The sequence below is a fragment of the Zootoca vivipara genome, chromosome 1 (genome assembly GCF_963506605.1).
Source record: "Zootoca vivipara chromosome 1, rZooViv1.1, whole genome shotgun sequence".
Taxonomy (NCBI): Eukaryota; Metazoa; Chordata; class Lepidosauria; order Squamata; family Lacertidae; genus Zootoca; species Zootoca vivipara.
The window spans coordinates 11,518,896-11,533,794 of record NC_083276.1 but is presented as its reverse complement, the minus strand read 5'-3'; the positions used below and the strand labels follow the sequence as shown (position 1 = coordinate 11,533,794).

General features: G+C 48.1%; 1 protein-coding gene across 3 annotated transcripts in view; it reads right to left on the bottom strand.

Annotated features, from left to right (window-relative positions):
• CEP170B (centrosomal protein 170B) overlaps positions 1 to 14,697 on the bottom strand; it is an 85,734-nt gene extending 71,037 nt beyond the window's left edge. For 2 of the 3 annotated variants that reach the window (XM_035104935.2, XM_035104954.2), the window contains exons 1-2: positions 14,403 to 14,697; positions 6,352 to 6,488 (exon numbers count right to left, since the gene is read on the bottom strand). In XM_035104935.2, coding sequence (XP_034960826.2) covers positions 6,352 to 6,456 — 105 coding nt within the window. In that variant the 5' untranslated portion in view covers positions 6,457 to 6,488; positions 14,403 to 14,697. Of the gene's footprint in view, positions 1 to 6,351; positions 6,489 to 14,051; positions 14,345 to 14,402 lie in introns of those variants that run through there. The other variant, XM_060271576.1, reaches the window with a different exon arrangement.
• Between the last annotated feature and the right edge of the window lie 202 nt (positions 14,698 to 14,899).

Below are 14,899 nucleotides of genomic sequence, written 5' to 3'. Positions count from 1 at the left end.
AGCTCACCCCATCACGGGGATTCGAACGGCCGACCTTCTGATCAGCAAGCCCTAGGCTCTGTACAAAGGGCAAATAAGAGAGCACAGGTAATTTCTGCTCCCATTTACAACACCCCTAGTCCAGAGTTTTAACATCTGCATCTGTCTAAGAACAAGGCTACACCAAAACAAAACAAATGTCAAAAAGCAGAGCCATGTTACTTTACAGTGTGTTTTCGTGGGACTTCACACTTCACAGCGCATAGCAGCCCCCTCGACGCACACAAAGGACTTTGTATAAATTCCTAACATGAGAACTTGCAGCTTCTAATTTGCGCAGGGTAAACATTGACACAATCTGCACCCTGCCGACCCTCTCTAAATAAATGAACAGAAACAGGAAGTTAGTCAAAGCTGCTACGCATGTTTTCTTCTAACAGGGCACTCCTTGAATGTGCAATTAAAGCTTTGCAGATGCTGAGCAAGTGTTTCTATTTCCCTGCCACAACCCAGAAGCAGGACCAAGGCCACCCACCGCCACCCAGCATACTGACGAGATGGGGGGAAATGGATGCAAGGAAGGTTTGTTAGGAATGCAAGAGCCCTGAATACAGGGGCATAAGAAGAGCCTGCTGGATCAGGCCAATGGCCCATCTGGTCCGCCAGCATCCTGTTCTCACGGTGCCTGTGAAAACCCTGCAAGGTAGACATTAACACAACCGCACTCTCCCCACTTGCGGTTCCCAGAAACTGGTATTTGAGGCCATGATGCCTCCGACAGTGAAGCTAGCCAAAGGAACAGAAGTTGTTAAGTCATGGAGAGCTCCTTTCCATAAACATTTTGGGACACTGCCTGCCCCTTAGCCTAGTGATCTGTCTCATCCAGAGTGCTGCTACAGTGGCATGGGGCAGGGAAGCACAGGTGTAGGTGCCAGCAGTGTCCCTCCAGGCCCCTATTTGGTCGCTGTTAGAAATTAGCTAGGTGCTAGGAGCATTTTTGCAACTGGCACAGGTCCAATTGTGACCAAGTGGAGATCTCTGGATGCCAGGTTGGCAACTGGGGAAAGCAAAAAGTCACCTAGAGGAGGATCTGAATTATTTTCCTTGAAGTTTGAATTTGTTTTGTTCTGGACTGGACTATTTGATGTTTTAATGTGTTGTCAACTGCTTTGGCAGTGGTTTTCAACCAGTGTGCCGTGCCACCCTGGGCTGCCTTGAATGACGGTCAGGGATGCCACAGGCAACACAACCCCCTTTCCTTCCCTCCCTCCTCTGATGCCCTCTCACATCTCTGCCGCCCAAAGGCTTGCACACCTGTTTGTTGCAGCAGCCCTGGCTACAAGCTCCCCAGGCGACTGGTGCCTCTGGGGCTGGCCGGGGGGGGGGGGGCTTCCCAGGCCCCTGTGGAGCAGTGTGAGGAGGCAGGGAGGTCAGCTCAGAGACCAGGGGCGGCAGCAGCGGCTGCCCAGAGGTCTCCCAAGGGAGGGTGTTCAAAAAGGGGTGAAGGGCTGCCTATTTTGTTCAAGTTGGTGCCTACGGTGGTAGCAAAAGACACAGTTTAACTATGCGCTGTGTGAAGAAGCCGTTCCTTATCTGTCCGGAACCTCCCGGCAGCCAGTTTCACCGGACGGCTGCGAGCTGTAGAATTACGAGAGAGGGAGAGAAGCGTCCCTCTGTCCTCTTTCTCTACCTCTTCCTTTTACACCCTTCTGTAATTGTCGTGAGTTATCTCCACCATTGAAAGGAAGCTACTATCAGCTGAAAAAACTACACCTTGAAGGCAGAAAGTGTGCATTACGGACAGTGAGTGTCAAAACCCTACGATGTTTCCTGGAGGAGAAGCTGAGGAGAATGTGCCGACGTGAACAAATATGATTTTACACTGACTCGTAGCCTTGGTTTCTTGTGCAATTCATAGAAACGGAAGGAGCTGCCTTACACCAGGAAATACTATTTGCCCCTCCAGGCCAGGATTGTTGCAGGATTGCGTCCTGGTTCTCAAAGGTCACAGGGAGATAGATGTCTTTCACATGCTCCACGGTCCTTTAACTGGGGACTTACTTCTGAGTTAGACCTGGTTAGGCCTATATTTTGTTAAGAGCACTAACACTTAACAAAATATATAAATCCAAATACAAAGCTATCATTTCAAGCCAGCTGCGGCTTCTCAAGAAGGCGATGCAGTCATTTAGAAATGGATGTGGCATTTGATGAATTGCGTCCCCTCCAAATCTACTGCTTAAAGGGTAAGCTATCTATATTTCATAGGGCAATTAATTGCATTGCATGTGCTATTCCAAACATGAACAAGGAAGCAAAGCAAGGAGGTGGATGTAGCGTCTCAAATTGCTGCAACCTGCCTTGAGACATCAGAGCGAGAATGACAGGTAATAATTTGAAATAAAATAATAATTTTTTTTAGTATAATGGCACAGGTCGTTTTTCTGGATTAAAAGGGGGGGCAGTTCCCTCATGCTCAAAAAATATACATATATGCAGACATATTTCTCTATCAGTCAACAGGTGGCCCACTGCAAAAAGTCCCACTTATATCGCTCCTTTTCCATCAGTCATGGCTCACGGATAGGATAAGGGCTTTGGGGGCAATTTTATTTATTTTTTCATGTCATGTCATTTCTAACCCACCTTTTACTCCAAGGAGCTCAAGGCGGTTCACATGGTTCCCCTTCCACCTCCTCATTTAATCCCCCACAACAACCCTGCAAGGTTGGTTAGGCTGAGAGGCAGTGACTGCCCTGCAGGTCACTCAGCGAGCACCATGGCCAAGTGGGGGATTTGAACCCTGGTCTTCCAGTCTGATGCCCTAACCAATGATCCTGGGATGCTCCTATACCTGTCAGTTGCAGCACAGGTGGCATCAAAGCACCCTAGTGCATTTGGGTATTTAATCTTTGGACTTAATGGTTTTATACTTCCTCTTCTAGCTTCTGGGCGAAGAGGCCACAGCTCAGGAGGAAGAGCTTCTACTTAGCATTCTATGATTCTATGCAAAAGGTGTCAGGGTCAATCCCTGGCATCGCCAGGTAGGGCTGGGAAATATTCCTTGCCTGAAACCCTGGAGAGCCGCTGCCAGTCAGTGCAGACAATACTAAGCTAGATGGACACAGTATAAAGTCCTTACCCGAATACTTAACTTCTGCATCAAAATACTCCTATCCTGCCTTTTGAACAGCAGCAAAATCTCCAAGGCAGCTCCCCAATTTCAAAATCCAAATAGCCATTAAAACAAATTTGCAAAACAAAAACACAAAAACAGAAGCAGGACATAAAACAACCCATTTGTTAAGCAGCTTCTAACATGCATCTAACCTTCAATTCCTCTTGCAGCGTACAAACATCTCCACACACACATTTTGGGCATCATTATACTCTTGTTAACTGGATCTCTAATAAATGCAAGACACACAGCTCCAATCCATTGGTTTCAATGAGGCTTGCTCCCTAGTAAGCCTATTTAGGGTTGCCGCCTACAGCACCTACAGACAATTCGAGGGAGACCTGCCTATCCCCTCCACAGAATTTTCGGCACCCATGACTTGATCTTTTGGCGCAAGCATACAAGCCCGGAGCACTGAGTGGACATGTGGGATCTCTGCAAGTCTGGGAGCATTTCCAGATCTAAATACAACACTCAAAGCAGACGCCCCACTGCATTTCTGGCACACAAAGGGTGGCAAGAATTCAGCCTGCAACAGGCACTAAGCACCTAACTTAACTCCCCTCCCACAGGAAAAGAGTAAATGCATGCTCAGTTTTCCGCTAAATATTCTAATCACAACCTGAAATCCAGCAATACATGCTTCTTAATCCTCACAAATATTTTAAGTATTTCCAAGCCGTAAAGTAGGCACAGAAGGTTTCCTGAAAGATTAAGCTTCTCCCCCCCCCCCACCCCCACTAGCAAAATGTATTTAAATACCCAAGCTTCTAGACTACCACCTTCTCCAAGCTCCATGTTGCCCCCAGCGACCTATCTAAATTCATGGGTGAAATCAAAGCAAACAAGGGTTAAGTACAGAATGTGTGCTGAAGAAGGATGCTGAGCACCCACTTGCAAATGCTTTCTTTTAAAAGCTACACATGCAGGTTGGGGTGCTTGCTTGGGCTGAATGGAACAGTTATAACGGTGAATGAAGAAGTGCTGAATCAACTGAATGAATGGTGTTAATCCATTCTTTCTTATACTGTCCCGTCTTCCAAAACACACACACACAGAATTTACCCTAACAAACCTATGGGGTACATTACGCTGAATGACAGCAAGCAGCCCAACATCGCATAATAAGTTGAGCATCTGAGAGGGGATTTGAACTTGGCTGCTGCTGCCCCCCCCCAATTCCAAGTGCAACACTCAAACCACCACATCATGTCAGAAATCACAATTTCTGTACTGTTTTCACTGCTGATTCACACAAGGTTTCCCCCAAGGTTTTCTTCCTAGCAGTTTTGATCACTGGGAAAAATAATTAGAAGGCACCCCAAGGGTAAGTATACAGCGGTGTTTAGCTGGTGATATATCGCGAGCCTAGGGCTTGCTGATCAGAAGGTTGGCGGTTCGAATCCCTGTGATGGGGTGAGCTCCCGTTGCTTGGTCCCAGCTCCTGCCAACCTAGCAGTTCGAAAGCACGTCAAAATGCAAGTAGATAAATAGGAACCGCTACAGTGGGAAGGTAAACGGCGTTTCCGTGTGCTGCTCTGGTTTGCCAGAAGCGGCTTTGCCATGCTGGCCCCATGACCTGGAAGCTATACGCCAGCTCCCTCGGCCAATAATGCGAAATGAGCGTGCAACCCCAGAGTCGGTCACGACTGGACCTAATGGTCAGGGGTCCCTTTACCTTTACCTATATCGCGATGCTGAAAACCAGGTATCGGCCAGCCCCAGCCCCTGCTGCACAAAAGCCCATGTCTGATAACACTCTCTGCCTTCCCCGCAGCTTCCTTCATTTTGAGCTTCCCATATAGGCAGCTGGTTGGCCACGTGAGAATTGGATGCTAGCCACAAAATGCCATTGGCCTGATCTAGTTGGTTCTTCCTGGTGCTCAGCATAATTTATGCTAATTCACTATTTATTGTATTTATGAATCACCTTTCCTCCAAGAAGAGCCCAGGGGCGGGGTACGAAAAAGGATAAAGAACCAGTGATTTAAACAAATACAGAACTGAAATATTCATTAAAAGAACCGGGGGAAGATATTTTGCTACCACTGTTGAACCATCGAGTCACAAATCTTTGCCGATCTACTTCCAATCTACCCGTAAATCCTAATCTACCTTTCGCTAATCTAACTCATGAGTTTTACTAAGGCACCTCAGGCAGGTTCCTAGTCAATCAGTCTTATTTATCCCCTGCTGCAATACGGGGATAATGTTTAATTATTTATTTTGCAAGAAAATTTATAAACCTCCAGCTCTCGTGCTCTCTCTCTCTCTCACACACACACACACATAAACACACACACACATGTATATGTATATATGTATGTACCAGTGTATATATATATATACAGTGGTGCCTCGCTTAACGAATGCCCTGCTTAACGAAATTTTCGCTTAACGAAAGGTTTTTTCTAGCGGAGGTTGCCTCGCTAGACGAATGCGTTTTACGAAAAATTTGTCTAGCGAATCGTGGTTTCCCATAGGAATGCATTGAAATTCAATTAATGCGTTCCTATGCGCAAAAAAAAATCCAAAAAAAAATCAATGCATTCCTATGGGATTCGCTAGACGAATTTTTCGCTATAAGAAAAGACCCGTGGAACAAATTAATTTTGTCTAGCGAGGCACCACTGTATAGCTATATGTATATATTGCGGTGTTATACAACAAAACCATCAAAATAAAAAAAGTTAAATAAAATTAAAAAATACAGAGCAAACAACCACTCCTGGATCAATTCTTTAAAAACTCTCAAAGAAATGAAAAAAAAAACATTTTCAGCAGGTGATAAAATACAAGGATTGTAGGTGCCAAGCTAGCTCCAAATCACTAGTGTCACTATGCTAAAAGTCTTTGTCTGCATAGAAGTTGAGCAACTATGAATACCACCAAATTTTGAGCACTCAGATACGCTCTGTACATAGACCCATAACGTTTTCGGTTTGGGGGCACATGCTAAGTTCTACTATTGCATTTGGAGTCTCAAGAAAAATCCATATTTGAAGCACTCACACTACTTCAACAGTAAAGTCGGCACCCTTAAGAAACTACATTTCCCGAGATCTCCGTAACTGTTGAAAAGTGTGTACTACAAGTGTTCTAAATGCATGAGAGTGTGTGTGTGTGTCCTTGCTCTTTTTCAGAGATGAAACCCAAGTTGTGCTAATTATGAGAACGAAGGCATAATCACTTACCTGGAGCATCAGCTCACAGTCTTCTCTGCCGACAAATATCATCTCCCGAGGGAGCCGGTGGCGGATGCCTGCACTGCTCACCAGAAACCATGATGTCACACTCATTTTGGTGTTTGGCACTTCAACTTTTCACCATCCTAGATGAGAGAGAGAGAGAAAAAATGTTCCAGAAAAAAATGTGGACCGAAAAAGGCAAACAAACCATGTCAACTGTTCAGAGCAAAAAAGCATGACCACTAATTCCACAAAAAGCATGACCACTAATTCCACAAAAAGCATGACCACTAATTCCTTTAACCACAGCTACAGCATATGAGGGCAGATTTCAAAATCTACTTTGCTTTTTACTAATACGCAAAGTAAAAAAGCAATATCTATCAACTGGAGTCAGGAGTAAACAGCATGCATTTAGGTTTTTTTTTAAATATTCTTTATTGAAAGTTATTTAAAAGTACATAAAAGTACATGAATGCATATAAAAAGAATTACATACACAATTAAACTCATACACACACAAAAAGAACAAGGAAAAACTAAAACAAGACCGGAAGGTTAAATCCAAATTATACCCATAGTACTTCCAATCCTTTTCATTATACCTGATTTCGTCTAACATTCCTTTTTCCACAGGTTATCTTCTTCTTTTCCCCCTTCCCTTAATTACTTCCTTTATTTTTCCTTTACAAATATCATTCCAGTTCTGCCAGTTTGGAGTTGTTTGTATAATAAAGATTTATATATTCTTTATAAATAGTCCACTCTCTTGATACTTTCTGTTTCCCTAATCCTCGCACCGAACCTGTCAATTTTGCCAGTTGTAGGTACTGTACTCTATCTTCAATATCTGCCAGTCTGTAATTGTCGGGAGTATTTCACCTTTCCATTTTCTTGCTACAAGAACTCTGGCTGCAGTCATCATGCATTTAGGATTAAAGCATCCTTAGCCCAGGAATTTGTTCTGGGTACCAAAACTGAACCGAGCTCACAGTCACCAAAACCCGCTCCTGGTTAGATATTCTGATATTGCCATTGTTAAATAACTGGGAGTCAGAAATCCCTGCAGATCTGCTTCAAAATCACCCAGAGATGCACCAACAGTACAGATCCTGATTCACCCTTTGCCCACCTCTGGTCCCCCAAGTGCAGGTGTGCAGAACTTTGGAGCTGTAGTTTGGCAACATTTGGCAGTCCAGATGTTCCCCAGCCCCGTTTTTTGCTGACCAAGACCAGCTCTCCAGGGTTTCAGACCAGGGGGGTTCCCAACCTGGAAATGCTCGAGAATGAACCTGGGACTTTCTGTGTGCAAAGCAAGTATTCTACCACTGAGCCAGGGAGCCTCCCAACTGGTAGTTCATAAAGTTATTTTAAAAGGGAAATGGAGAAAATATCCGCCAAAAGCCAACCAGGAAGACAAGCAAAGGTTTGGTTAGGTTTGCTGAATTTATAAACCACTTCCCACAACAAAAAGTCCTGAACGTTTCCTCCCAGTACGTTTCCGAGCACAGTTCAAAGTGTTGGTGCTGACCTTTAAAGCCCTAAATGGCCTCGGTCCAGTATACCTGAAGGAGCGTATCCACCTCCATCGTTCTGCCCGGACACTGAGGTCCAGCACCGAGGGCCTTCTGGCGGTTCCCGCATTGCGAGAAGCCAAGTTGCAGGGAACAAGGCAGAGGGCCTTCTCGGTGGTGACGCCCGCCTTGTGGAATGCCCTCCCATCAGATGTCAAAGAGACAAACAACTACCAGACTTTTAGAAGACATCTGAAGGCAGCCCTGTTTAGGGAGGCTTTTAATGTTTAATAGATCACTGTGTTTTATTTTTCTGTTGGAAGCCGCCCAGAGTGCCTGGGAAAACCCAGCCAGATGGATATAAATAATATATTATTATTATTATTATTATTAATACTGAAAAGCAAGAATAAAAAGCATATTAAAAAGACAGAACAAAAATAGCCACTCACTGGTGATGTCCAATTGCCGAGGAAAACAAAAAGAGACTTTGCCTGGCACTGAAACAAGGCAAAGTTGGCACCAGGAGGGCCTCTCCAAGGAGAGTATCAGTGGTGGGCAGAAATGGCCCCGTCTTTCATCACCATCCTCAGAGGTGACACATGAAGAAGGGCTTCTGATGACAATCTCAAAGCCCAGGAAGTTCAATATGAGACAAGGACAACCAGAGATCAAGCCTAGAATCTCACTTAAAGCACTTGAGCTCAGAATAGTTTGGATTTTGGATTTGATATCCCGCTTTATCACTACCCGAAGGAGTCTCAAAGCGGCTAACAATCTCCTTTCCCCTCCTCCCCCACAACAAACACTCTGTGAGGTGGGTGGGGCTGAGAGACTTCAGAGAAGTGTGACTAGCCTGAGGTCACCCAGCAGCTGCATGTAGAGGAGCGGAGACGCGAACCCGGTTCACCAGATTACGAGTCTACCGCTCTTAACCACTATACCACACTGGCTCTCAGGTCTCGAACACCTTATAGCAGTGGTTTTCAACCCTGGAGTGCCTTGGCAACACTAATAATAATAATTTATTATTTATACCCCACCCATCTGGCTGGGTTTCCCCAGCCACTCTGGGCGGCTTCCAACAGAATATTAAAATACAATAGTCTATTAAACATTAAAAGCTTCCCTAAACACTGGTCTCTGTCCCTCTTTCCTTCCCTCCCTCCCTCCTCTGATGCCCTCTTGCATCTCTGCCTCCCAAAGGCTTGCACAGCTGTTTGTTGCATCGGCCCTGGCTACAAGCTCCTCAGGCAAATGGGGCCTTCCCAGGCCCCTGTGGGGCAGCGTGAGGAGCCACCTCTTTGGGGAAGGGGGAGCAGCTCAGAGACCAGGGCCGCAGCAGCAGCGGCTGCCCAGAGGACTCCCAAGGGGAGAGGAGAGGAGGCTGAGGGAACACTCCCCAAGGGAGGGTGTTCAAAAAGGGGCAAGGGGCTGCTGACTCCGCAGGCAAGGAGTGACATAACTGGGCTCCTGAGCCCCGCAGGGATACCACAGAAAAAATGTACAGTGGTACCTCGGGTTGCAACCTCACCTTGCCTACAAAGGTCCCTATAGTTAAAGCTATGGTTTTCCCAGTAGTGATGTATGGAAGTGAGAGCTGGACCATAAAGAAGGCTGATCGCCGAAGAATGGATGCTTTTGAATTATGGTGCAGGAGGAGACTCTTGAGAGTCCCATGGACTGCTAGAAGATCAAACCTATCCATTCTGAAGGAAATCAGCCCTGAGTGCTCACTGGAAGGACAGATCCTGAAGCTGAGGCTCCAATACTTTGACCACCTCATGAGAAGAGAAGACACCCTGGAAAAGACCCTGATGTTGGGAAAGAATGAGGGCACTAGGAAAAGGGGACGACAGAGGACGAGATGGTTGGACAGTGTTCTCGAAGCTATGAAGATGAGTTTGACCAAACTGCGGGAGGCAGTGCAAGACAGGAGTGCCTGGCGTGCTATGGTCCATGGGGTCACGAAGAGTCGGACACAACTAAATGACTAAACAACAACAACCTCGGGTTAAGAACTTAATTGATTCTGGAGGTCTGTTCTTAACCTGAAACTGTTCTTAACCTGAGGTACCACTTTATCTAATAGGGCATCCCACTGCCGCCACACAATTTCTGTTCTCATCCTGAAGCAAAGTTCTTAACCCGAGGTACTACTTCTGGGTTAGCGGAGTCTGTAACCTAAAGCGTCTGTGACCCGAGGTACCCCTGTAGTTAGTCAAGGGAGCCATGGACTCAAAAAGGTTGAAAACCTCTGCCTTACAGACTTTTTAAAAAGCAGTGCTAGGAGGGTTTACATGCACAAAGCATTCAAGAAGCTCAATACAAAAGGAGAAAGGAGGCAGGAAAGCACAGAATCCTCACAGAATTCCGGGCACAACATCCACACACGGAAACAGGCAGAGCAGGTCATACAAAACAAGCCAGGCTATGTCAAGAAGTCCCTGGGATACATTAGAGTTGAGTGCCTTCCTTCCTGGATACCACCTGTGCCTCGCCTGGAAGGCCCACCTCATGTTGTAGGGAAGACCGCAGTACAGTGGTACCTCAGGTTACAAACGCTTCAGGTTAGACTCCGCTAACCCAGAAATAGTACATCAGGTTAAGAACTTTGCTTCAGGATGAGAACAGAAATTGTGCTCCGGCGGCCCGGCAGCAGCAGGAGGCCCCATTAGCTAAAGTGGTGCTTCAGGTTAAGAACAGTTTCAGGTTAAGAACAGACCTCTGGAACGAATTAAGTTCTTAACCAGAGGTACCACTGTACAGAGAGACATTTCAAGTTTTGACCTATAACCTGATCCTACACCTTTAACAGCAGACTTGACACACAGGAATTCAGCACTCTTCCCACCCCTTATCTCCACACCTGTGGTTAGAGCAAGGCTGGAGCACCTGTGATCTCCAGGTGTTGTTGTTGGGCTGCAAGTCCTATCAGCCCCAGCCAGCACAGCCAACAGGTAGGGGTAATGGGAGTTGTAGTCCAATATCTACAGTCCAATATCTACAGTCCAATATTGGACTGACTGGAGGGAGGTGGGCTCAAACTCTCACTCAAGTCATGGAGTTCATTAGGTGACCTGGAGTTGTCACTAGCTCTTAACCTAACCTGTGACCTGGGGAAAGGCCGTGGCTCAGTGGTTGAGCATCTGCTTTGCATGCGGAAGGTTAAAGGTTTGATCCCTGGCATCTCCAGGTAGGAATGGTCTCTGTCTGAAACCCCAGAGCAGCTTCCAATGTTCCAGCTTATAAATGATGGCTCAATTGGTAGAGCATGAGACTCTTAATTTCCATGTTGGGCAAAAGATTCCTTCGTCGCAGGAGTTTGGACTAGATCAGGCATCCCCAAACTTCGGCTCTCCAGATGTTTTGGACTACAATTCCCATCATCTCTGACCACTAGTCCTGTTAGCTAGGGATCATGGGAGTTGTAGGCCAAAACATCTGGAGGGCCCCAGTTTGGGGATGCCTGGACTAGATGATCCTCGTGGTGCCTTCAGATCCTATGGCTGGGGGAAAGAGAGACCCTGTGTGCTGTCCTGAGCAACTTGGGATGCAGAGTTCAAGGCTTAAAATAAACCCCATTTGTTTATTTCAAAGCACTTATAAACTGCGGAATATTCAAAACCTCTAAGTACGTACAAAAGCAATTTTTAAAGTATCATAAAAGCAGAGATGAAAGACAGACATCTGGTCCAATCTTATGGGTCAGGGAAAAGCAAAAAATATATTTTATGTGCAAGACGTCCAAAGCAATTGATGGGTGATGCTTATTTTAAAAGGTAATAAATAGATGGTTCTGTGTGTAGGCTGCTGTGAAAGTGGGGGCAGGGAAATAAGTGTCAAGCCTATTATGTTCCAACTTCCTAGTTTTTATAAATCCCCCCTGTAAGAGGTGGGACAGGAAATTTAACATATCAAGGGAAAAGGCTGCCTCACCACTGAGCTGACAGAGGAAGGATCTCTTGCATGGAAGATTTCACTTGTAAATTTGTTCCCTTTGCACCTCACTTAATTCAAAGCAGCTCCCCTCCCATGCCTCCATCTGCATACCATGCAATGTTTGATGACTGAAATAAGTACACTTTTGAATAAGTACTCTTGTTTGTAGGCTATCCAGCTATTGCTGTGAGATGCTGGATCTATCTGCTAACATCCTCTCCTGTTAGGTGGATTTGCAAGACACTACCTATCAAGGGCTGAAGTGAACTAAATTATTGCACCTGCAGAACAGGACTTTCACACCCCACACTGTTGCAAAACCACAGGGAACCACCAGAGTAAATTTACGGGGCACACAGGAGAGAGAGAGAGAGAGAAGGGGGCCATCCTGTTGCACAAGGACAAATGCTTGCACTGATGCAAGGTTAGCCTTAGCACTACATTTTCATAGAAATGTAAAGTTGGAAGGGACACCAAGGGTCATCTAGCCCAACCCCCTGCACTGCTGGGTTTTTCATGCAGCTGTTAAGTGCTTTAACATTCGTGAAGCACTATGCAAAAGCTAAGTATGAACCTAAGATTTCTGCCTTATGCCACTGGTCCATCTAACTCACTGTCTAAATTGACTGGCAGAGTCTCTCCTAGACTCACCTGAAGATGCCAGGGGCGGGTCCTGGGTCCTTCTGCATGCCAATCAGATGCACTGCCCCTGAGCTATATAGCCCTTTCCCCAGAAACTGCTGAAACCCATGCCTCACACTTTCCTCCTTTGGACAATGCATTTTCCCACTCCCTCTTCCAGTGCATGCTAGGAGCTGCAGGGGCATGTTGGCATCTGTTGCTAGGAGGAAGGGAATAAACACTCTGGGGGCAAAAGCCCCCATTGGCCCACAAAAGCAGACACAAGTCAGAGAGCGACTGAAGCCTGCAACTCTATTCTCTCTCTCTCTCCCCGCCCCCCCCCAACGTTTTCATTTTTCCTTTGCTCCGATTTGGCGGCTATAGCTTTAAACCCTTAGCAGCAGATTCTGCCACAACTAATGCTTATTATGGACATTTTGCCAGCAGGAGGGGAAGATTTAAAGGAAAACACACAAGCCAGGCCCACAGATCGAGGCCACCATAATCCCCCTGATTCTTTTTTCTTTTCTTTTCTTTTTGTTGCAGGCTTTAAAAAAAAGAAGAGGAGAAATGAGGAGGAGGAGGAGGAGGAGGAGAAAGGGGTGAGAAGAGGAAAGGGGTTACTAAATGAAGCGGTGTGATGAGAAGGAGAACGAGAGAAGCCAGCACACATAACAAGCAAGAGGGAGAGAAAAACCAGCTCCAAAAGATGGTTAGCATTTCGGTTGCCTGGTGCCACCAGATGCCAGTTCAACTGGCTGAGCCAGGCAATTCTTCCCAGATCTTGCCACCATTACAAAGCGTCTGCCAGCAGCTATCCACACCCAAGGAAAGGATTGGGGGTGGGGGGGGGATCCGAAGCTTTGCCACCAGCCCTACCCAAGGTGCAACAATAAAGCTGCCAGCCAGCCGGATAAATCTGTCTCTCTTTCCAGGGTTTGGGGGGGGGAGCCTTCAAACCTCCAGGGGGTTGGGGATAGATAAGTCGACTGGAGGGACCCTTCGTCTCTTTGTTTAGGAAGAAGTCTGGGGCTGCAGCAGGAATCCAAGCTGGGGAGCGGTGTGAAGGTGGGGGTGGGGTGTATTATTTTGGTAGGGAGCAGCAGAATCCAGGGGGAGGAAGACAAAACCTCCAGCTCTATTGATCCCTCGCTGCCAGTCCCTACCCAAAGTGGCCTTCTGCTCTTTTATATACCTCTAGAGATAAAGGGAACCTCCTACCTGCCACGCTGGATGCACTGACATTCCCCCCCCCATTAACCAACAGCTGCGACCCGCCCCCGCCCCCGCCGCCGCCGCCCCCAAGGCTCTGGGAACCCCATTGGGGGGAGGATTGGGCCACAATCCACCCACAAGCTCGTCGCTTGGGCTTCCCTTCTCTTACCTGGGCTGGGCTCTGTACTTGCTGCACCAGCGGCCATCTCTCAATGACACCTCCCCCATCTGAGATGCTCCCCCTCCCCTGTCTGTCCCCATAGCTGCACCCGCTCCCATTCAAAATCTGGCCTTAGTAGCAGCAGCAGCAGCAGCAAGCCCACCTCCTTTTGTGTGACAGAAAGATGGGGAGGGAGGGTCTGGCCAAGCAATTCTATCCACCCCCTCAAAATAATAATTATTAATAATAATCACCTTCCAAGCGGTCTGCTGTCCATCCCCACCTCGTCTCCCCAGCCCCGATCCTGCAGCAGAGGGGAAGCGCGCCTTTCCCTCCTCCTCCTCCTCCTGAGCAGTCCCCGCATGCCCGGGTCTCCAACCCCGCAGACAGGCAGGCCCTTGTGACCCGGCCGGGTTGGCAAGGCGCATCGCAACGCGGCCAGGTGCTCCCTGAGCCGCCGGAGGCCGCAGGCCGAAGCCCCGCAAGCGCGATCAGCTGTTTCCTGTCTGCGGGGTGGACCTGCGCGCCGGCCTGCCCGCCTTCCCCGAGGGTGAGCTCCGCCTGCCCCGACCACCACCGCCTCCCCTAACTCGGCGCAGCCTTACCCGGCGTGGCGGCCCCCGGCTCTCCGCCCTCCAGCGCTGCGCCAGGTGCGGGGCGCCCGACCCAAGCTCCAGGGCGCACCGTCAGCCTCCCCTAGCCTCTCCGGATCCGGCGCTGCTGGGCTTCTGCCATGGCCGCGCACCGAGGGATCGTCCTTTCTCTCGCCCCGGGGAGGAGGACACAAGGAGCGGCTCCGCCACCGCCGCCTGCGCTCACTTGCACAGCAGGTTCCAGACGTCAGGAGGCGGCTCTTCGCTTCCCTCACCCTCCTCCTCCTCCTCTCTCTCTCTCTCTCTCCCTTCCCTCCACCCCTCCCGGTACTCCCAGCCCAGCCCTTCCCTCTCGGGCTGCCTCCTCCGGCAGCGAAGCCGCCAGGTTAGATCAGGTGACGCCGTCGAGGCTTCTCCGTGGCACAAGCGTCGTGCGCGCCCGTGCGCCCTCGGCGGCTTGGGGCGGGTGGCGGCGGCGGCTTCCCCGTCTCTCCCTCTCCCTCCCTTGG